Source organism: Harpia harpyja, chromosome 13 (genome assembly GCF_026419915.1).
Source record: "Harpia harpyja isolate bHarHar1 chromosome 13, bHarHar1 primary haplotype, whole genome shotgun sequence".
Taxonomy (NCBI): Eukaryota; Metazoa; Chordata; class Aves; order Accipitriformes; family Accipitridae; genus Harpia; species Harpia harpyja.
Window position 1 is genome coordinate 23,958,286 of NC_068952.1, and position 21,870 is coordinate 23,980,155.

Sequence of the window (21,870 nt, forward strand, 5' to 3'; positions counted from 1 at the left end):
TTGAGTCCTATGGTTCTTTCTGGGGTGATGGATCTCTGTCCCTGCAAGCAATTCTGGTAAAATCAACAGATACAATAGCAAGGGTAAGTTTAGCTAGAGCCTTTCCTGAGTTTTCTCATGAATTTTCTCACTTGGGCAGATGGCTAGAGTTCCTGTTTTACGTATCTGGAAATGGAGTGTGGGGAAATGATATGCCCATTCACAATGTGATTGCTGGCAACAGCACTTAGAGTTTCTCATTACCAGCCTGTCTTCCTCTCATGAGACCACCCTCCTTTTCACAGCTGCCAGCTCCCCCAGGACCCAGACCTGCCCCCACTGGTTGTCCCTTCCAGCCCTGGTTCCTGTATCCAGGAGCCCCAGAACTGTCACCATCTTTTCTCCTGCTTTCTGGTGTGATTATTCTCACTCCTTTTTGCACACACAGATGGAGCTCAATGGATCCCTAACAGCATCCTTTACTTAATTAACATGCAATTCGCTTAATGAATATTTTAACCTCATTATGTAGTTACTCATCTTTATCTGTTGTGGGTAAGTCTAGTGCCCAGCTCTGGCCTGTTATAAAGACAAGCCAAATTAGTCTGGTTCTTCAATTATGTTCGAGGGGCCTGTTTATATGGTTCTTTCCCCCTTCCGTTATTCCTCACTTCTGTGATGGAATGGCTGGGGTTTATGGAAGCAGAACATGTCTTTTTCTTCATCTTCCCCTGAAGAACTAGAAATTTCCTAGGAGGTGAGACAGAGGCAGGGAGTGGTGATATTAAATTCTTGTGGGTCGGTGGGTGGTGTATTCTGCTGACTTGGTCAGGATGAACCCTATCGCTCTACCCATAGGACAGGCTTTCTTGGCAGTGACATCTCCCAGCTGTGGGTCTTTCCCATTTTCAGCCTCTTATATGGTGTGATGGTGTGGTACGCACTTCACAGTGTGACAAATGCCCTTCTCCATCACATTCTTCATGCTCAGGATTTGTACCTCAGCAGAAGCAATACTTAGGCCTTGCAGGCATGGGATGTTTGTCCCTCAAGCCACTGACCAGCATGTGGAAAACCCTCCTGAGAAAAGTGTCTGAGGCTGGCAAGCAAACTGCAGTCCTTTGGGCCCAGGTGAGGGGGGAGATGGAGTCTTGCCCAGAAGTACTGTAGCAGGAGGGGAACAAGGAAGGGTGTCTGCTTTCCTTCAAGTGATCCTGTTGGCAGATTTCACCCTCTTCTGCCAGGCAGGTATCTTAACAAAGCTTGGCAGGAGCCTGCCTTGATGTGAAGTTCCCATCACTTCCTTCTCCAGGCAATTAGTTTGCAAATGCAGCTAGGGGCAGGGGGAAGCAAGTGTGGGTGGGGGAAGAAAGTTTCCTTGAGTCAAGAGTGACCTCTTGAGCTGACTGCAGAGCAATATGAAAGAGAAACTTGTTCAATCTTACTAGATGGGCGGAGTGGTGACCTAATAGATCACATCTTGGCTTTCTAATTGGGACATGCGTGTGAGGGAAGATCTTGCTCCTACCATCCTCTGGGAAGAAAACAAAACACATCTCTCTGTTGACTTGTTTACTGCTGGCATCTCAGCAGCGCCGTCACTGACTCTTCCTTCTTGTTATGACCTGGGGAAGGCAGTCATGCTTCCTACCCCATGCCTGCGGAAGCAGGCTAGTAAGAGCCATTTGGTCTCAATGGGAATCCACACAGAAAGAGAGGAATGGACTTCAAAGATCTTAACAAAAAGAAAATATCTCTGGTAAAATGCCATTGGAAAGTTAAGAAAGCAGTGAGCACTATTTCCTTCAGGCTATGCTTTCTGTTGTTTTGAGTCAGCAAGGTTAACCAGAGAAATAGAGAAGAAAGTTGAGATTATTGAGAATGGCTACAGTTGGGTTTTCAAAACCTTCCCACATACTTCAAAGGAAAACAACAAACTTTATTTACACAATGCATACTCCTGTCTTCTTAACCCAGAACTGGCTGTGCAGAGAAGGAGAGAAGTGAAATACTAAGGGAGTGTTAGCAAAGAACAAGTGCAGAAATAATGAGGAATGTCTTAATGATAGGGAAGCTGTGACCCCCTTCTCTTCAGAGCCAAGGGTCCCATCCAGCAGGGCTGCCACACATCCTTCTTGAGGCTGCATTTTTCTGATGGGGTCCACCTCCCTGCCAGGCCAGGCCTAGAGCTCTCAGTCAGCTATTTCAAGCTCTGACTTAGCATGTCATGTTCAAATTCTGTTGAGGTATCACCTGGCTCCTGTCCTTACAGAGGAGCAGCCATGTTCAATGAGGTAATGAGCTGAGAAGATTTGTGGGTGGGCATATTGCAACAGGGTCAGCCCATGCAATCCATGTAAAGAGCACTAAGTCTGCATTATTTGTCTTAATCTGGCACTCTTACAGAAGCAGCTGTTACTGGGGCTGAATGCTTTATTGACAGGACAAACACAGCTAGAAGTGCCATCCATCCCAAAGTCAAGTGGACAGACTCATATCGCTCAGTGCTGTGGCTGCTGAAGCCTAAGAATCAAGATTAACATTCATGTGTCTTCATCCTTTGGCTTGACTGAAGCAGCCTTGTGTTGCAGGGTAGGTTGGTAGTTCAGTCCCCATCTCATCCTGTACCCACCATGAATAGTTCCCTGTGCTTCCCCAGCACTAGGGAGGGCCCTGTGCCCCTACTCAAGATGAAAGAAAAATCTCTTGCCAGAGACAGAGGAGGTTACTGATAAGATCCACGTGTTGCAGAACTTGAAGATCATGATCTCTGGTTATCATTGATTTCTACACGGGGCTTCCCAAAAAGTTTCTGCTAATGTGGTGTAACTGAGCCAAATTCTCAGCCAGGGTAAGCTGAAGTCAAGCCATTGACTCCAGTGGACTTGAGCCACTTTAGCCCCAGGCAAATCTTTTTGCCTTGCGATACAAGGCAAGACACCCTACTACAGTCAGGAAAAGGACTCAGCATGTTGCTGCTGCTGGAGACAGGGCTATATCCAGCTGGCAATATTTGTTGCATGTGCCAGAAGGAGCAAAAGCTTCCTCTCCTCTAGGTCAAGAGGGTAAAGGCTTTCATTTGGGTGTGCAGATCCCACCATGTAAACTTTCTCATGATCCTTGGGTGTGACTTCAGAGCTGGCTAGGTACTGGAACCCCTTTGTGTGTGTAGCACAAATGTGAATCCGACCCAACAGATTAGCTGTTCCTTTTTAAAGGATTTTGGATTGTCTTTCTAGAAAGTTCACAGGGATTCCACATTCACAGCCGTGCCCTGCATCAACTGGCTGGCTCAGAAGAGGCCAAGGGCTGGCATCCTCACTGTTGGCCTTGGCTGGGGAATAATGGGAGAGCCCTGTGTGGGAAGCTGTTCTTCTCCTACCCCCTTGTTAGAGAGATTACATTGTTCACCAAGGTTGTCAGTCCAACACCTTTCAGCAGCAGGAATTCTATTTAGAATAGAACAATAGACCCAAAGTTGATAATCAGATGCAAATTATGTACGAGTATGCAGAAGACAAAGATAAGATTTGCATAAAATGTTTGTATGACAGCAGCTAAGTATCCCTAATTTTTTCCCAGAAGGTATCAAAGCACAGAAAGCAATAATTCCTCACGCAGCTCATCTCCCCTCCTCTAGCACAGTCCTCAACCTGCAGTCCTGTATTTGAGGGCAGACCAGTTCACCAGAGAGGTGGCCCTTCACCTCCCACATGCCACGGGGCGCAGCCTGCTGCAGGGAGGCTCAGGCCAGGCTTGGTGGCAGAGACAGCACTGTTTGTTTCTTTCCTCAGGAATCTCTTTTCCAGGAGGAGAAGCCATTAGCTAAGAAGAAATGGATTTGCTGCTGCTTTTCTGTATTAACACAGCTTGTTCAACAACTGCTCTCTGTGGAGCTTAAAATAGTCTTCTGAGGATAGGAAACTGCTCACCAGCTTCAGACCAATAGCTAAGTCTTGTGTAAAAAGAGCAATCCAGGGTGCTGTTGCTGGCATAGTTTCTCTTTTGCAAGCAGCCAGGAGTTTCTCATGCGGTGGGATACACTGGATATGTGCTTTGGCTCCAGTTCAAAACACTGTCCTGCTTCCACTGTCTGTAGGGGTTGGGGCCAGTGTTGGTCAGGGGCTGAGATGTCTCCCAGAGCCAGTGCTAATGGGTAACCTAGAGGTTTAAGTAGGTTTGCCAAATCCTGAAGCTTTGCAACGTGGCTGCTGCACATCCTTGGGTTTGCAGGTGGAGCCTGCAGGTCTTCCTCAGGAGTGCAAGCAAGGTGGCTTCAATATGAGTGTCCTCAATGGCTGCTTCTCCTCAGCTTGGTGTTAGCTCAGGACTTTTGGTGCAAGACTCGGAGGATGCTAATGGCACCCTTGCTTGGAGACTGTAGGGATCCCTCCTGCATGATGCCATCCAGCCACGCTGTGCTCATCGGTGTTGGACGCAGCTCAGACACTGGTGAAGATAGAGTGAGAGGGGAAAGGGTGCTCGTAGGATGTAGGGGCTGCGCAACTCATTTCAAACCCTGAAGCAGCGTGACACAAATGAAAGGGAAAAAATAGGGTTCTCCAGAGATGCCTGTACAACACACATGAGTCTGACTCATCTCTGGCTGCCCAGAGGCCCTTCTGTCAGATGGAAAAGACCTGAGCTGTGGCAGTTGCAGCAGCGGCTGCAACAGCAGCAGTGCCCTGTTCTCATAATTCACTGCCATCTGCTTCTCCCAGCCAGAATCTATAGCTATTTTTCCCTCCTCAGATGGTTAAAAACATGCTCTGATTTTTGTCTTCTGTTGCAGTATTTTATTTCTGATAGTTCTGGACCAACCTCGGCTGCGGTTCACCACGAGAATTGCAGAGTAGTCCCACCTTTCTCCAACTCCAGCTCCACATATTAGCTGTTTTCTTCCAACAGCCATTGATATGTGTGGATGTAGCCTCTCTCCCCCCCCCCCCCCCCCCCTTTTTCTCTATCCCTCTAACTCCCACTGGATGTGTGCATATATGTGAATCGGGGCAAGAAACAAAAAAGCTGATGCTTGGAAAAGATTAGTTTGCATTACACAGCCGATAGGCTTTCTTGGAGAAGGCTAGATACTGGGAATTCAGCATTTCCCCTTCATCAGTGATTGATTGTTTCTGTGTCTTGGGGGGATTAGAATTCTACATTTTGAGTCACTCTTGGTAAGTCCAAAAATAACAAAAATGCACCTGTGACATGAAATCAGACCTAAGAAAAGTTATCCTTTCCTTCCTTGGCTTCATAAATGTGCCTTTTTTGTCTGCATTGCTGGCTACTTTATTTAAGACATACAGGGATTGTGGTCTTTTTCATCCCAAAGCACTTGATAAAGTAAAAGATGCAAATAGTGTTTGCCCAGCTGGACAGATGAACACAGATAAACTCCTGCGCTCATGTGCCCAGGACTACAAACCTCCCAGTAACTGCTACTGTCTTCCACCAACTGTTGACAATGTTTTTGTGTTCTTTCTGCCATACAAAATATTTTTAGATTGGTATTAACCTCTCTGTGCTTATGTGGGTGGATGCATGCATGTGTGTATATTATTACCCTGAGTATTAACAATTGCAAAATGTACCTGCTTGATTCACTTTATAAACAGAAGAAATTACTGAACACCAATGAGCTCCATGCTGAACACAGGACAGGCTGTGTACCTACGAGGAATGAGGAATCCCAGCTATGAGGAATGTGTAATCTTGCAGTCATTTTATTGCTTTTAAAATGTAAGAATACGGTTACAATCCATTTCTCTTTCAAAGGCCCATTTTGGTTCCTCTACATTTTTTTCTTGTGAAATGTGTTTGGCTTGAAAAAGACCAGGCTGACTCTGAAAGCAAGGGAGAATATTTGTGAAACATCTGAAAGAGAGCTTATCAAATGATATTGGACCGGTAGTTTATTAAAGATTTAACCCCTTTGACATTTTCCTTTTTGTTTACTGTTTGTTCACATCCCTCTAGCTCACACATATACTGTTTATTGTCCTTCAGATTTTCCGTATCGTTAATTCTGGCTGGAGGCTCCAGCAACAGCTGTATTTGAAGAAACTAGATTATAACTGAGAGAAATTATTAATGATTTTGTTGATGCCCTCTACCTTTCTTATTGATTCCACCGGAAATCATCAGCTTGATCATATTCCCATGGACCTCAAATGGGGAGGGGTCATATGTGTGAATGTCATGATCTCCTGAAGTTTAGCTGTGCGTGCTAAGGGCACAGGAGTAAGTCCTCTCCTGCTTGGGGTGAGAAAGCCAGCCCCGTTCCCAACACCCCCCTTTCCAGCCTGGCACAGTGAGATTGCATCATGTGTACTGGCTACAGTTTATAGGGCAGAAGAATTTGTTTTATACAAGATAACCCAATTATCTGCATCCTTTCATTTAAGTGGGAGGCTACATTTGCAGCTGTAAGATAATGATTCCAGGCTCACCTTTGCAGATGCAAGTTTCTCTACCTTACTACAGACAGGGCTGGTTTCAGGGACGGGCAAAGCTGTTGGCTGCTGAAGGTTGGAGCCTGCCAGGGGCAACCAGCAGCCCGGTTTGCCTGGGCTGGAAGAGGTGGGAATGGCCATATCTGCAGCAGGCACAAGCTGACTGTCCAGCCTTTCCCCACAAGCTGTGTGGTACCAAGGGGGAAGAAAAGGAGAAACACATCCCAGGAAGGACCCACTCTGCTGCTGCCACACAGCTGAATTTTGCCTGCCCAAGGGTGAAGAGAAGACCCTTGGGCTGCAAAATTAAATTTTGCCTACCCTGCTGATAAGACTTGAGCCAGCTCTGATTATAGAGGTATCTTCACTTCCTTCTATTTTGACTACAAAGAGAGGCTTATTGAAAGGTTGATTTTGATCCCTGTTAAGAAAAAAATAAAGAAGGAGAAAGACAACAAAATTCCTCTTGCTTCAAGATTTTAGATTTAAGTCTCACTGCCAATACAATATTTTGTGAAACTGTTAAGTTACTTGAGGAGGAATATTTTGAATCTAAAATCATTTACATTACCTCCATTTCAATGTTTGCAGCATCTGCCACTTTTTTTGTGACCCTCTCTGAGTCCAACACAAACACATTATCCTGCAAAGTCTTAAATAAAGGTAGGTTAGACACTGCTTCTGCAAGTGGCAATTTACTAAATCAGGGATGATAAATGTAGAACTGTGGTTTGAAAATGAAATGTGATTCTCCACCAAGACAAGCAAGGGAAAAAAAAAAGTGCTAATATGAGAAATTTCTATTGGTAATTTCTTGATCAGCCAATGTTCATTTTCCAGAGAGACAGGCGACTCTTGGTTCCTGTAAAATATTTTTTCTCAGGCATCTTCCATCAAAATGTCCGCTGTTTTCAGGGGCTCAGATGTACTTTTCCAGACATGGTGAATAAAGAATATTTAATGTGAATCACCTCACACAGGATGTTTGGAGCAGGGATGAACTCACCCCCTGTTAGCTGAGGTGGTCAAACTCCATGTTATCCCCAAGACCAGGTATGCCCAGGGCAGCTGGACTGGCTCCTCGGGCAGAGGAAGATGTATTTCACCCTCTTCTTCCTTCACCTTCCTATCAGACCCTCCAACCCCTCTGGCTCCCTGCAAGGGCAAGACTGTAAGGGAATTCTGGTAGGGTGTGAGGGGGTGTCAAAAGGTGGGATGGAGAAAAATCAGGGCTGAATGGGCAGAAAGAAGGGGCAGAGCTGCCAGATCCTGGGGACCCTGCCCAGCCTCCCCCCCCCAGCCTCCCCCTGCCCTGCCCGTGGCCCTGAATACCACATTTCAGCCCAGCCCTGGGCCATCAGTCCCTGCTCCAGTGATGCTGCAGCAATGCCATCTTACATCCTGGCTTTCCCCAAGTTTCAGCTGTCCACTTGCCCCCACCATCTTTCCAGCAGTTGTTGCTTCTCTTCCCATGCTTCAAGCTGCCCCAGTGTCCCTCTTTCATCCCTCGCCCAGGCTGTTTCCCACCTCCTCCTTTCTCTGCCCACCCCCATTAATTCTTGAGTCAGTCCTGCCCTGGCTTTCCACTGGCTTCTCCCTCTCTCCTGGATCTTGCTGCTTCCCCCAGTCCCTCCTGAAGCTGGGTGGAGAGGTGGTTCCTGTCTCCCTCAGTCCTGATGCCAGAGACCAGGAAAAATCAGACGGGGAAAATCAAAGGCATTTATTCCTCAGTGCCAGTGCCATGAAACCTTCCAGCAAGTCAGATATTGTGTTTTACCTGCAAATCTGAGGGCTACTGAACAGCTGTAAATCTGATCCCAAATGTGTATTGTTCCTTCAGAATACCAGTTTGTGCATCCTGATGAAATATGCCACTGCTCTGTGTGAAATACAAATGAATGGTTTATTATTGGCTTCTCAGAAATCAGGACTGGAGGTTGTTCCTCACAATGCGCTCTGATTAGAACAGGAGGTCAGACCAGCAGTGTTTCCTTTTGACTCTGTAATCTATGAATGATTTGGTCCCTAAAAAAATAACGCTATTTTCCACTAATTTTCCTGCTTGACTTCGCTAATAGGAAAGTCTGCTGCTGCTACTCAAAACCCTCATCTGGTTTTCCTGGGGAAGCTTGGATGCAGGGGTTGGTTTAGCAAGAATGGCTTCACCCTTCACTGGAGCGCAACCACCTGGGGAGCTGCATGGAGAAACTTCTTTGGAAACCCATGGGGTGAGTGTGCAATGCTCAAGACATGAGGGGATGTGCATGAAAATACTGCAGCACCTGGTGAGCCCCTAGAGGGAGGTTGCAACAGAGGGAATTAAGTTTTCAAGCTTTAAAAAAAGTGCTGCCTATACAATAAGTAAGCCAAGCCCTATCTTGACTCCAGTGGCCCTGTTATTTGGCTTTACCTCAGGCTGACACTCTATATTATATTCCTCCTCCTCCGTGAGGTACTGAGCAATGGTGTGTGGTAGAGCTGGTTGCTCCCAACATCTTCACGGCTCAGTGCGAGGTCACCTATGAGGCACGTGTGCCTAGCACATCGCTCTGGAAGTGGCAATAGCCATCGCCATCAGAATCCCTGGCTCTAGTGTCAGGCTAGCACGATTAGCTCTTTTTCTCTTTCTTCTGAGGACTAGATGTAACTGAGAAGTCAGTCAAACTTCAACCTCTGCCAGCCTATAAAGGGTGGAGGAGGTGGAGGTTCCCAGCAGGTTGTATGATTTGTCGTTTCTTCTCTGGTCTGAAAGACAGGGAGAGGAGAAATGTCTTTGCTTCGCATTCCCGCTACCTTTGTTGGCATGATGAGCTAGCCAGCTAATAAGCAAGTAATTATACATCAGAATACACAGTTCAGTGGCAATGCTGTCTGTCTGCAGCTGCACTGAGAAATGAGGGGAAAAAGTACTCTGTCCAGCTCTGCTCATGTCTCTGCCTTGCTGTCTGAATTTGGGTGAGTCACACCTCGACTTTGTGTTTCATCTCCCCTGCCTCACACAGGGAAGCGCTCCCTGATGCTCACTCTTGATCAGGGTCACATTTCATGACCGAGACAGCTATGCCAGCAAACCCCATCTGTGTGAGTGCAGATTAATTTCTTGCTTTGTTTGAGAGCAGTGGGGAGGTGGGTGATCCTGGCAGGAACAGCTCTGCTCGTAATCTGTGCCTCTCCACCAGCAGTGCTTCAGTGCTGTGCAGCACCCGCACACCTCTATCACGTCCCCAGGTAGCCCCAGCCCCAGATTTTCTAAAATGATTAGAGCAGCTCAAATGAAAAACACATTAGTAAATGTGGTTGGTGTTTCTATAATTTCCTCCCAATAGAGTTTTTCTGTTAATTTCTTGTATGATCCATTTCATGTTACTTATTTTTACAGTAATGGCCCTTCTAACTCTGGTTTGCTAGAGAATTGTGTTATAAATAGTCATGGTAAGTTGAAACAGAGTCTTTCACCATGGATCTTCTAAAATGGATCAAATTGCAGAAGACAGACAAGGATGCCACTGTGCCTTAAGGATGTGAGTATATTTAAGCATAGAGGCAGCATGGAATTATGTTTGGGACCCACCCAAAGGTAAGGAGGGAGTAGCAACCCTTGGGTGGGGGGGGTGTTGTGTTTTAAAGCATCCTTTCAGCAGGCACAGTTCCAAACATTTTCTCTTCTTTGCACATTTCTTTTGCAACTTCTGGATTTGTGCAAAGAATTGTTTAAGATATTTTGACTTCAACAGGTGGTTTGTTAAAAATGTAGCTGTAGTGTGTCACTGGACAGGAGGGGAAAGGATATGCGTGTGTGTGTATGTACGTAACAGGTTCACAGAAAGACAAAAATCACTGGATTCTTGAATTGAGTGCTCCAGTAGTGGCCAACAACACCCGAAAATGAAGAGGCAATAGTAACTTGTAAGGGTAGCTCATAGACCGTATATAGATCCAAAAAGAAAACGACTTCTGCACAAGTTAACCGTAGAGGCTTCATTCTCAAACTCACTTAGAGTGAGTTGTGGGCTTGTGGGCTAGTTTTGCACCATGGGCTAGATTGGGCATGAGAAGACAGTGGCTTTTGTATTAAGTCAGAGGGGCCAACTACCCTTGGGTTTTTGCGTTCCACATTTCTCTTGATGCTTGGACTTCAGGCATCCAAGTTTCCTTAAAGTCATATAGGGTCAAAACACTGAGATGAAATAGTGTATATGCAAATGGTATCTGTGCAGACACTGCTGGGGAACACAAATGAGGGCTGAGAGACCCAGAGTTCTAGCAGATGAGCTCAGAGAGTCCTCCCTCACGGACGTAAGACTCGCAGCACTCTATCCCTTCAGACCTCACCAGCTTAGAGACCCAAAGCAGGGAAGTTGAGTGGCACTGAGACATACATTGCCCAGTGAGGCAGCTCCTTGCTTCTCTCCTTAAACCTGGAAACCCTCTGATGGATTCACCTGCCACCCTGGGCTATAGGTATGAGCAGAGCAAGGTGTGACAGTGAAACACACCATAAAAGTTATTTTGAATTAAAACATGAGTGTCCACATCCAGCTCTGAGTACCTCTGGAGGAGATGGGTATGCTGGGGACACTACATTTCCAAGAAGAGCTCTGGCCTCAGGATTTCCAAAACTCAGGTTGAAGCTGTGCTCATTCATAATTCTCCTGGAAGGAGTCTGGGCAGAGGAAAGATGGGTGAGGCCAGGAGAGTGGATTTATGGTAGTGAAGGGAAATAGCAATCAGATGGAGACCTGCCAAAAAGAGCAGGAGGAAGCCTCCACCGGGAACTGGTCTGACTCAGATATCTCCAGCCAAAATAGCTGACAATACCCACATGAGCTGGGGACTACATGCCCATTCTCCTGGGTGGAACGAAGCCCATACCAGTAAAGGTCTGACTGCCCAAGCTGTGTGGACAGTGGCAATGCACATAGGCTCCTGACAGCTTTGGATTTCAAATTTTTTTCATTGTCATGTTACAGTGAGAGGCTGGTGGAGAGCTGCACCACTGATGAACAGTGTATGGTTCCTCAGAAAGCAGTGGGGCTGCTTCAGGCATTGAATTGCATGCTCTTTTCTGTAGCCTGCCTGGCACACTGTTGAATCTTTCTGTAACCATCTCTCCTAGCTCTTGTGGTCCAGGATCAGTAGCAAGGGGAGATTCTGGCAGAAAAATAGTTTTCTCTGCAGCTTCCTTTTTACATCCAAAACAGATGCTCACCTTCCTGGAGTGAGCGTGGCTCTGTCTGGGGACAAACAAGGAATGAGGAACTTCTTGTGTGTAGTTTTAAGTCAATGTATTGATAGTAGATCAGCTTCCCAAAAATGAGTGTGGCCACTGGGCAACTGAAGTGAGGAGGTACCAGCTGGGGTGTTTTCTCACCAACAAGAGGTCTCAGGGCATGTGAGCCCACAGCCTTACCTGAGTGCTCCCACAAAAGTGACTCTGCAGGATGGCTTCCTCCTCATATCAGGCTATGGGAGACATAACGTGCTGTCTGTGGCCAAAGGCTGTCTCCACCAAGGTCTAAACAGCAAGGTCCCATCTGAGAGGTGTCCTATGTAGATTTTACTTTGGCTCATGTCAATCAATCATCCCTGTGCTGTGAGTTGTGTTTAAAACCTCTCAAGGGAAATTCAGGTAGCACAGTCTCCTGGGAGTGCTGACAACTGGTTCAAACACAGCCCTCTGGCTGAAGGCATCTGCTTCAGGAGTAGCTCCTTTACCCTCCCCAGCACCACCACCTCCACCGCAGGGCAGAGATCACACATTTCAGATCATCTGCCTGGCACTGACAAAATCTGCAGTCGATACAGCCTTCGCTGGCAGTGGCAGAGAGCATGAACAGGGGAGACTCATCCCCAAACCCTTCATATCTGCTGTCTGTAAAAAAGCGTCCCTCTCCAGTGCACTCTGGGAGACGTGTGTGAGGAGAAGAGGGCTGAGGCAATGAAAGGAAGTGGAAGAAAGGGAGAACAAGTTCCTTTGACCAGCACCAGCTTGACATTTTTTTAACTCACTTTTTACACATGAAAGGGAGGGTGGGAAAGAAGAAGAAAGCATGAATGCAGGAGGAGAAGGAGGCAGAGAGGAAAAAAAGATCAAAGAAAGGATGAAACAGGAAAAAGATGCTCCCAGTGATGCTGACACACTTGTCTGCACCCCTATACCAGCCCCAATCTATCCTAAAGCACAAGAGCAAAAAACCAGCAGGATCTTGGGCAAAGTAGATACATAGGCTAAAAAGCATAGAGACTGGTAGAAAATGTTGAGTTAAAAGCCTGTGGGTTTAGTGCACAAGAAGTGGGATGGGGTGTGTGTGAGCACTTGAGCTGAGGAAAGAAGAGTGGCCACACATTGAGATCACAGGGGCAAGGGATTGCAATGGCTTTCACATAAGCCTTAACCAGGAAACAGAAGTTTGTCAAAGTGTAACTGGGTAAAGGCAGGAATAGCAAAATCCAGTACAATAGCAACCAGCTACCAGAAATCCCAGCATGGCCCTGAGACTGGCTGCACCAGGGAAGTGCAGGGAGGAAGGATGGTAAAGCTCAGGCAGGATGAATACCTTGGGTGAGGAATAGAGATAGACTCCCTCTTCATCACTCCTTTCAGTACCAAAACTCTCTGTGATGAAGAGAGCTAATCAAAAAAGCAAAGAATACACAAGAGGCTCAGAGGTAATACTAGTGTTGTAAAATGCATCTGGGAAGAAAGCGAGCACAGCATAGGTGCATTCCCTGGAGTGAAGATGAGGAGAACTGAGGACAGCAAAGCAGAGCCCATGGGATTTATAGCCCTATCTTGGCATACTTCATACTGGAAGCAGGAGATCCCAGGAGGATCTGGGACAGCAGCAGCACCAGCCTAATGTTAAGGATGGTGGGAAGCACTCCTCTAGGCTAGGGGGATTTTTTTTCCCCAAAGAGATGCTGATTCCAGCACTTCAGAATGACAAACTAGCATTTTTTAATATTTCTTTTTACAGTTTTCCGTGAAGACCAATTAAACAGAAAGAAAACAGACAGTGGACAGTTTAACTGCATCCTGCCATTGTAGCTTCACCCATGCTTTCCCACCTTCCAGTAGTTTGTGCTTTGCAGAGTATTTCTTGCTGTTGCCCCTAGTTTGTCTATAGCAGTCTGATAGGGCTCCCTCTCCCGACACACACTGGCTTTCCCTTGCCTTTCCCAGTTCCCCCTCTTCAGCTCTCTTGTCTGCCTCGGGTCAGACCCTTGCCCCTGTGCTGCACTGTTGCAGAGCCTGCCCCAGCTCAGTCGGGCGCAGCAGCATTGCAGGAGCAACCCTGTGCGCTCAGGTCCTCGATGCAGACCTGTGCTCAGTTAGAATTCCATTGTTTTCCTACCTCCCTGCTAACATCTCTGCTGCAGTGCTAAAGCGTGCTCTGGCTTTCCCCTTCTCAAGTCGTACCTCTCTTGCAGCATTTGGAGTCACCTTGGCTTTGCCCATTGCCTTTAAGGTGCCCCGTTGTGCTCCTTTTCCCTTCTTTCCATTTCTACTGCCTTTTAGTAAGCCCTAGCAAGGGAAATGCTGCCACAAAGCTCCCAGCTAGGCTGTACTCACTTCCATATGCACGTGTAGGGAGGGAGGGGAGGAAGAGATCAAACTTCAGGGATCCTGGAGACATTCTTGGATGTGGTGCTGAGAAGAAAATGAACAGGAAAGAGGTGACAGAAATGTCAGGCCACAAGCTCAAGAGACCACTGGAGCCCAGAGATACCTGCATCATCCTGGAAAAGAAATAAATGACAGACAGCACCAGACTATAACTTGAAAACATTGACACAAAGAGAGTTAATGTTCTTGGAACTGGACCTTGGCCTCACACAGTTCTTCAATCGTCTCCTGCCTGGTGACATATGATTTGCTCTCTTTGAACACCACATCTGTCCCAGAGACTGTCTACTTCTTAACGTAGCTGTGAAATATAGGTGATGTAGTACATATAAATATTTCGAAGAGACAGGACTCATTTGACAAGTGGGGTCTTGAGAAGGGACCAGAGACACAAACTCCCAGCTGGAAAGATGGGACAAATAGGTTCTGTGGAAACAGACCGAGGGGGAGGAAAGACATCCCTCATCCTTGCTTTTTGACAAGTAGTATCACTACAGGGTATGGTTTCCTTATTGCAAGTAGATTGCTTAGCAAGTGTGCATGGGATTGCTGGCTTGCTGTCAGCCATTAGAAACACTGTAGTTATGAATGTTATGATTTATTAGGCCTCAAACAATAATGATTAATTACCTTATTTAGCAAATGCAGTTATGTACTTGGGTTTTGGCAGTATTTTTTTCCACTCAGAATATCTATGGACAGATGACAGCTCTTTCTAATTATTTATTATCCAATTATTTTTCCCTTTAATTCAATGGACTGCTCAGTGTCTCACTTTATGGTTTTTACTGTTCCCTAACTGGATGAGTTCAAAGGTACTTTTGGCACAAATACTTTTATTTGTTAAGAGAAAGCTGGGTTGTTTCACATACTTTGGCAGTTTACTTTGAAATTCATTTTTCATAAGCATTTGTGCCAGTGAAACGTGAGCATGTGCATTGAATGTTAACACAAAAAAGGGATGCAAAGCACACATTTTTGAGAATTTTTTTTTTTTAGACTCATTATCTGGTAACTCACACTCATTCAAACTCTGAGGCACTATGTCATAATCTAATGAGAATCCCTGAAAAAAAAATAAGAACAGAAAGGCTACAAAAATGCGCCATAAATATCCTTATTTCAAAATCATGAGTAGAAAAAACAAGACTCATGTCTCCATAGTTTTTTTTATCACCATGAAGTTTCCTGGATCTGCAAAAATCTCTTCATCTCGTTTCCTTGTGTTGCTTTCAGCCTGCTTCATGCAGATGTGGACAATTTTACTTTGTCATGTCATCGTCAGCTCCTGCTTCTCCCCATGCCCTGGCAAAGGGGCTGCTCCACCTGTCCTCCTAGTCCTGGCTGCCTCCTTATACCTATACACCCTTTATTAATGTTGCCACCACACACTGTGGGAAGGATTAAATCCTTCTCAGATAAGGGTTTATTGTATTAAAAAATAAACTTGCTCACATCAGGTGCTTTCATAAGAGCCCCGCTCCATGCCATCATCTTTGGAAAAGACGCCTCAGAGTGCAAAGGCCACAGTTTCTTGGCAAATATTCCCTCAGCTCGGTTATAGGAAAAAAAAAAAAAAAAAGAACAAAACCAAAAGAAAAAATACAAAGAAAAAAAACCCAACAACCAAAACCAAACAAAGCAGTTCATACTGGCAACATCCTGACAAGTGAGGGAATAGGGTCCAGTGGGAAATCCACCCACCTTGCCTCCTACTTGCAGGGATGCTGGTCATGGGGTGAAGCTGCCCTGTCCGTAACGCCGCTCTCCTCCTGGTGCACGCTATTGCTTTTCTCTCCCGCTGAGCACCATTCACAATAGGAATAACTGCTCACTAATTAGCGGCTGTATCTCTTAATTGCTTGTTTGTTAGAGCATGACTGAGCAGCCAGCCGCCCTCTGGGCCATATCTCTCAATATTTTTTTCTTCTTTTTTTTTTTAATTACATTTTTATCCAGGCAGCGACTTGTTCACACGGCGACTCGGTTCCTGCCGGGGTACATCTTTCCATCCGCCTTCCCTTGGGGTATAGCACCTCTCGCTAGCTACCGCGGCAAGCGGACATCGATGCGGAGCCGCGGGGCCGGGCTGGGGGCAGCGCGCAGCAGAGCAGCGCCATGAGCGGCGGGGGGCCGCCAAGCCCACGCGTGGCCGAGGCGGGAAGGCACGCAGGGACCACCCCGGGGAAGAGGCGGAGGGGACCCGGTGTCGCTAAGGGACGGGGCCCATCAGCCCGTCCCCGGGAGCCTCGGCGGGGCCAGCGCCGGGAGAGCGGCGTGCCGGGGCCCGGGGAACAGTCCGCCCCGCTAAGAGGGGCTTCCACGGCGCTGCCTCCCCTTTCCGGGCTGGGCTCACGGCTACAGCGCCGAGCCAGGCACGGGTGCGCTCGCCGACTCCGGAGCCCCGCGGGGCGAGCGGGTCTAGGCTCCCCCGAAGCAGCGTTTTATCCCCCTAGCAAAGTAGATGGAGAAAGGGGTGGCAAAGTAGGGCTCCGCACCGGTGCTCCCGGGGCGCTGGCGCAGCCCCCCGGTGCCGGTGGTGATGCCCGGGGCGGTCGCGCAGCATCTCCTTCCTCCCGGCCGGAGCTCTCACCTTGGGCCCTGCGCGGGGGGGAACGCACAGCTCCCCCGTTCCGGGTTTGACGTACGAGCATCAGCACAGCCCGGGGCCGGCAGTCCCACGGGCACCGCCGACCCCCGCAGCCACGCACCGGGCTGGGGGCCCCCACAGCACCCCCGCCCCAGCGGGGCCCCCCGCCGCTCCCGAGCGGCATGCACAAGGCGCTCCGCCAGCCTGCAACCTATCTGGGGGGCCCCGAAAAACTTTGCTGGCACCAGCCAGCGCCGGCACAGGTGACCACCCCCCTCCCCCCCCCGGCAACCTGCGCTGCCCCCCACCCCCGGCTCGCTGCCCGTGCAAACCAGGAGACACCCCCCCAGCCCCCCGCTACCCCTGGACTTTTCGCATGTCAGGTCCCACCCGGGAGAAGCCGACCTTGCCGTGAGTGTCCTGAGGATGGAGGGACCCCGGACTGACGGCTGATCTCTCCACCCGAAGCGAGTCCCTTTTTCTCCCCAGCCCTGCGGTGCTGTCTCTAATGGGGCCGGGGCGAGGTAAGGCTCGCAGAATTGGGCAGGAGGCAGGGCTCTTCCGAGCACGGCTGCTTTAATTGGCTCCTTTTTTTTTTTTTTTTTTTCCACCGAAAGGGAATGAAATGGTGAAGAGGGGAGGGGAAAAACCTGGAAAGCCAAAGGGGAAGAAAACACGGCGCGCCCAGCAGAGCCGGCAGCCAGGGAGGGGTGAGGCGGCCCCGGGCCAGCCCGGCCGGCCGGGCGCGGTACCGTACCGTGCCCCCCGGACGCCCCGTCGGGGGTCGGCGGAGCGGAGAGCCCCGGGGCCGGCTGGGGAGCCGTGACGCTCCCGGCAACTTTTGCAGGAGATTTTGGCGCTTCAGGAAAAAGCGGTAGGGCAGGGACCTTGCAAGCGGTTTCCAGCCGGTGTCTGGCAGGAGTAACCCAACTTTCTCCAGCTTGTTGTCCCTCCTCGTCGGCTCCTTTCCAGCTGCAGCCCCTGTTAGTTCCCACCGGGAGCTCCGGCAGCCGTCGAGGGAGAGCGACGCGGGCCTCTCTACAGCTGCAAATTATCTGCGAGGCGGGCGGAGCAGGCAAGCGGCGGACGCGAAGCACCCGCCCGAGCTCAGCACACAACATCAGGGAAAGTTTTGAAGGGAGAAGGACCTGGCGGGCTAGGGAGGAGGCGAGGAGAGCCGGGCTGAGCTGCAGGCAGAGCGAGGGTGCGTGGTGTCTGTCTGCTCCTCGTTTGCTTCTCCCTTCAGGCTGGCCGGGGCGATGCAGTGCAGCTGGGGGAGCTCTTGGGAGCCGCTTTAAAAAAAAAAAAAAAAAAATCCTTCCTGGATTTGATTAATTGCAACAATCCCCTCCCCAGAAGATCTGGAAAAGAGGAGAGAGAATCACCTATTCTTCCCTCCGCCTTTCAGCAGCTGGCTCCTACCCCCCACCCTTGCTTCCCCCCCTTTTTCTCCACCTCCTTCTCCTTTCCCCCGTTCGCTCCTGGGGCTGCGGCCAGAGTCTCGTCGGGAGGAGGGAGGGCGAGGACTCTCCCAAGTTGGCCCCAGTTGGCAGCACTTCGGGCAGCGCTGGACTGCGGGCAGCGCTCGGCGGCTCACGCTGAACAAAGAAACCCCCTTTCCCGCAGGGGCTGGGGAGCAGCGCTGGGCTGGCCCAGGCCCTGCACCTGCCCGGCGCCGGCCCGGTGCCCCCGGGCTGGCCTTTCCCCGTACCCCGAGTGCGGGCGAGGCTGCCCGTTTTCCTGGTAATCCTTGAGAAACCTGGCGAAGGGAAGCGGGAAGAGGCGCTCCGCTTTCCCGCCCTCCCTGCCTCCTTCCCTCGCTCTCTCCCTCTCCTTTTTTTCCTTTTTTTTTTTTTCCTTTTAAATTTTATCCCCAGGCGGCACCGGTGTGGGGGGTCCCTTTCTCCGCCCCAGGGGCGCCGGTGCCCGGCGCGGAGCGGGGCATATGGGGCGGCGTTTCGGGAGGCTTTCGCCTGCTCCTCGCTCCCCCGCCGGATGCTGCCTGGGCTGTTTTGGCTGCTTTTCTTCGCCGGCAATGAGGGCTCTGCCTTGAAGATGGAGATGATCTGTTTTTTATTCCTGTCTCTGGTGCCGGTGTACAGCAGAGGACAAGGGGTTTACGGTAAGAGACGCTGTCGCGGTCGCTGGGGGGGGGGCGAGGCGCAGGCGGTGGGATCAAAGTTAAAAAGCACCTGCAGGAGAAAGTAAATGATGCTGGCGAAGCTCGTCGCGGCCTGAGCGGAGAGCTTTATGCAGCAATAGGGCTTCCAGCGCCTGTAGCTACTTCGTAATTTCTCGCCGTAACCCCGGCCGCCTCCGATTTACGAGTCCACCGAGATGGCACGCAGGGACCGCGGGCGAGGCTGCCGCCGGGCTGGCCGCGCCTGGAGCCGCGGGGAGCGAGAGCTGCCGCGGGGAGCGACCCTGGGCTCCGGCCCTGCCTCCCCTCTCCCCCACCCGCCTCGCGTGGAGACGCCACGCTGATGCCGGCGTCGCGAACCGCGGCGGCGCGGCTCTGGGAGCACCTCTGAGTTGCAGTTTCTTCGAGGCCGGGGGAGGACGGAAGATCCCCTCCCCGCGCTGCCCTTGCGGGTTTGCTTCCGTGCAGGAGCACCGGAACGGGGAAGGCAAGAGGTGGGCGGCCGCCGCTGCCCCGCCGGGGCTCGGTGCCGGGGGTCTCCCCCGCTGCCGCCGGCAGCCCGCTCCCCGCCGCTGCCGTGCGGGGCGGTGCTCCCCGGCTCGGCCCGGCCCGGCGGGGCCGGCACCCCGCCCTGCCCCAGCTCCCCGCGCACAACCCGCGGCCAGCCCCGCCGGGCTCCCTCCCCTCCCGGGACGGGGGGGGCAAGGGGTGAGGCTGCTTTTGCACCCTATTGAACTTTGCTGCCGATTTTCTTCTTAAGGTCGGGGGGGGGGGGGGGTGGGGTGCTCTGTGGCAGAGCTGATGTCGAGCTGCTTGATTTTTTTTTTTCTCTTTTATTATTATTATTGCAGTTATGGTGCTTACTTCCCCTCCTTGTTTGCAGGCAGGGCGGCAAATGGCAAGCTCAGGTGTCCCCCTGTGAGGTCTGGCTCCCGCAGCCCCTCAGCTTCCGAGGGCAGAGGGGGGGGCAGGGGGCAGAGGCTGGGGATGGCACCCCGTGCCCCCGCCGAGCACAAGCCCTGGGTTGAGAGAACAGCCGGGATTTACTTTAGCCAGCCGCGCAGCCCCCCTTTCCCTCTCCCAGCCCTCTCTTAATTCTTGCTTTACAAGATCTGCATTTCCAATACAGTGGGAAAAAAATAAATAAAAGCAACCCACAAGACTTGCCTCTCATACAAGCTGGCTTTATCTTGGCTTACAACTCAGTTGTGCGTTGCTGTAAAGTCCTTCTGGAAGGCATGCCTCTGCCTCTAACAAGCCAAGCTCTCTGAGCTCTGAAGAGAGACCCCAGTGAGAGAATCCAGCCCCCCTGCTCCCCCCTTTTTAACAGCATGCAGCCAGTCTCTTGTGTGAGCTCTGGCAAAGATCAGTTCAGTCTCACTGACGATGGGTAAGTCTTTGTAGGTCACTTTTTAATCATGTATTTCTTTAATGGAAACAATTCCTCCTTTTTCCGTGAGGGCTGGGATGTTAATTTGAGTTTGGGTCCATTTTGCAAAATAACCATTTTAAATAGAGGGTGTTTAGCTTCCTTTCTTTTTTCTTTCTTCCTCCCAGTATATATGTTTTCTCCCAGTCTGCATGTCCAGAGGAAGATTGTAGGACCCTCTGAAGGCTGGAAAGACGAGGAGTAGAATGAGTTTGTGGTACAGAAACCTGGTCAGGGCAGGTTATTTAATCCTTTAAAACAGGTAATCTGCTTCTAGCTGAACTTTTATTATTTTATTTTAGTGTGCTTGCTGCTGAGTAGCTGTCACTTGCTGTAGAATGGCCTGTCTGCTCAGGATTGTAGCAAGAGGGACAGAGCTTAAAACCGGTTTTGCTTAAACATGCTTTAGAAAGTTGCCTGTTGTATTTTTTCATCCACTTCAGTGAACTTTCATTTGATAGAGTTGCTGCTAAATTAGATCTTCAGAATAACTTACTGATGTTTTTGTCTTTTTCTCTCAGAGAGAGCTTGGAGAAGCTGTGTACAAAAGAAAGCACAGATATAGACATGCACTAAGATGAAGGAATCCTTTTAAGCCAAAATGGTACACTACTACTATCTATTCTCTTATTTAACTACACAAAGGAGAAATGCAGTCTCTTCCTACCTCTCCCCTCCCCTACCTCTTCAAACTATCTGTTGAGACCATCAGGAGCCTTAATATGCAGCTGTCTCCGAGTGCAGCCCAGAGCTGTGTATCTGCAAACTTCTACGGTGACTAATAGTTTTCATGTTGTCTTTCCTAATCCTGCTTTCAGTCCACTGCCCTGCGCTGATTTCATGCCTTGTGCAGCCAGCACTGTTTGTTTGGATGCGAGATTGGTGTCATTGATGGCTCAAGCAGAGCTGGATTGATACAGTTATATTTGCAAAGATAACTAAAGCAGGATTAGAAACTAGTCCTACTGCCCCCCTCCACTTCAGTTTGTCCTAAATGTTGGTCTCTCGCCGTAGCTTTAAGCTGTACTTGAGTGTTCTGTGCCGTGAATGTCAGTCTCATGTGGTGCTTAATGTAGAGATTATGGGAACTCAAGTATCATGGTTCAGATCTGTTTTTCTGCTTTTGAATATTTATTTATGGTGATGGAGATGGTGAGAGGCATCTATATGGGTCTATAAATATATTTCACTTTAGTAAATCTGCTGAGATTAAATCAGATTAAACTAGATAAAGTATCCATGTGATGTACCCTTTAAATAATACACCCACATGGATGTGCACAAAAGACCTCTGTCTAGGAGAGCGGAGTTGTTGGAGAGGTTTATTGAGATGAATGGTATAAATAAAATGTGTGTAAGGAGGTTTCTGGGAAAGGAGCATTTGCAATGGAGGTGCAATTTAATTAGGAGTCAAGGTGCTTTTAGCCTGCTACCTGAAGAGGCTTGTTATATAAATTGGCATTTGTTGTAAAGACTGAAGTGTGTCTGAAACCCTCTTCTCATTAGCTGATTCCATCCTTTCAGCCTTGTTTGCTGTAGTAAGACAAGGCTGGCCTGATACAGAGGCAGTTCAGCTGGCTGCCAAGGGGCAACTTTTATTAGCCTTTTGTGGTACGCCATTTCCTAAACTGTGTGTGCCTTTCAATCCTG

The 21,870-nt window shown here is 49.3% G+C and overlaps 1 protein-coding gene and 1 long non-coding RNA gene across 8 annotated transcripts in view; one reads left to right on the forward strand and one right to left on the reverse strand.

Moving 5' to 3' along the window:
• Positions 1–5,730: 5,730 nt before the first annotated feature.
• Positions 5,731–17,236, reverse strand: LOC128150006 (uncharacterized). Of its 2 annotated transcripts, XR_008237910.1 has the most exons (4): positions 15,766–15,984; positions 15,517–15,614; positions 13,855–14,085; positions 5,731–9,179 (listed from the first exon to the last, which is right to left on the reverse strand). It is a non-coding gene; the product is annotated as an uncharacterized LOC128150006 (long non-coding RNA). The 2 variants fall into 2 exon arrangements; XR_008237909.1 differs by lacking the exons at positions 15,517–15,614; positions 15,766–15,984 and adding an exon at positions 17,057–17,236.
• An 897-nt stretch (positions 17,237–18,133) lies between these two features.
• The window catches only part of MDGA1 (MAM domain containing glycosylphosphatidylinositol anchor 1), a 160,859-nt gene continuing 157,122 nt past the window's right edge, over positions 18,134–21,870 (forward strand). For 3 of the 6 annotated variants that reach the window (XM_052805727.1, XM_052805728.1, XM_052805729.1), the window contains exon 1: positions 18,145–18,773. In XM_052805727.1, the coding sequence (XP_052661687.1) occupies positions 18,647–18,773 (127 nt within the window). In that variant the 5' untranslated portion in view covers positions 18,145–18,646. Of the gene's footprint in view, positions 18,774–21,870 lie in introns of all 6 variants that reach the window. The other 3 variants (XM_052805730.1, XM_052805731.1, XM_052805732.1) reach the window with 3 other exon arrangements.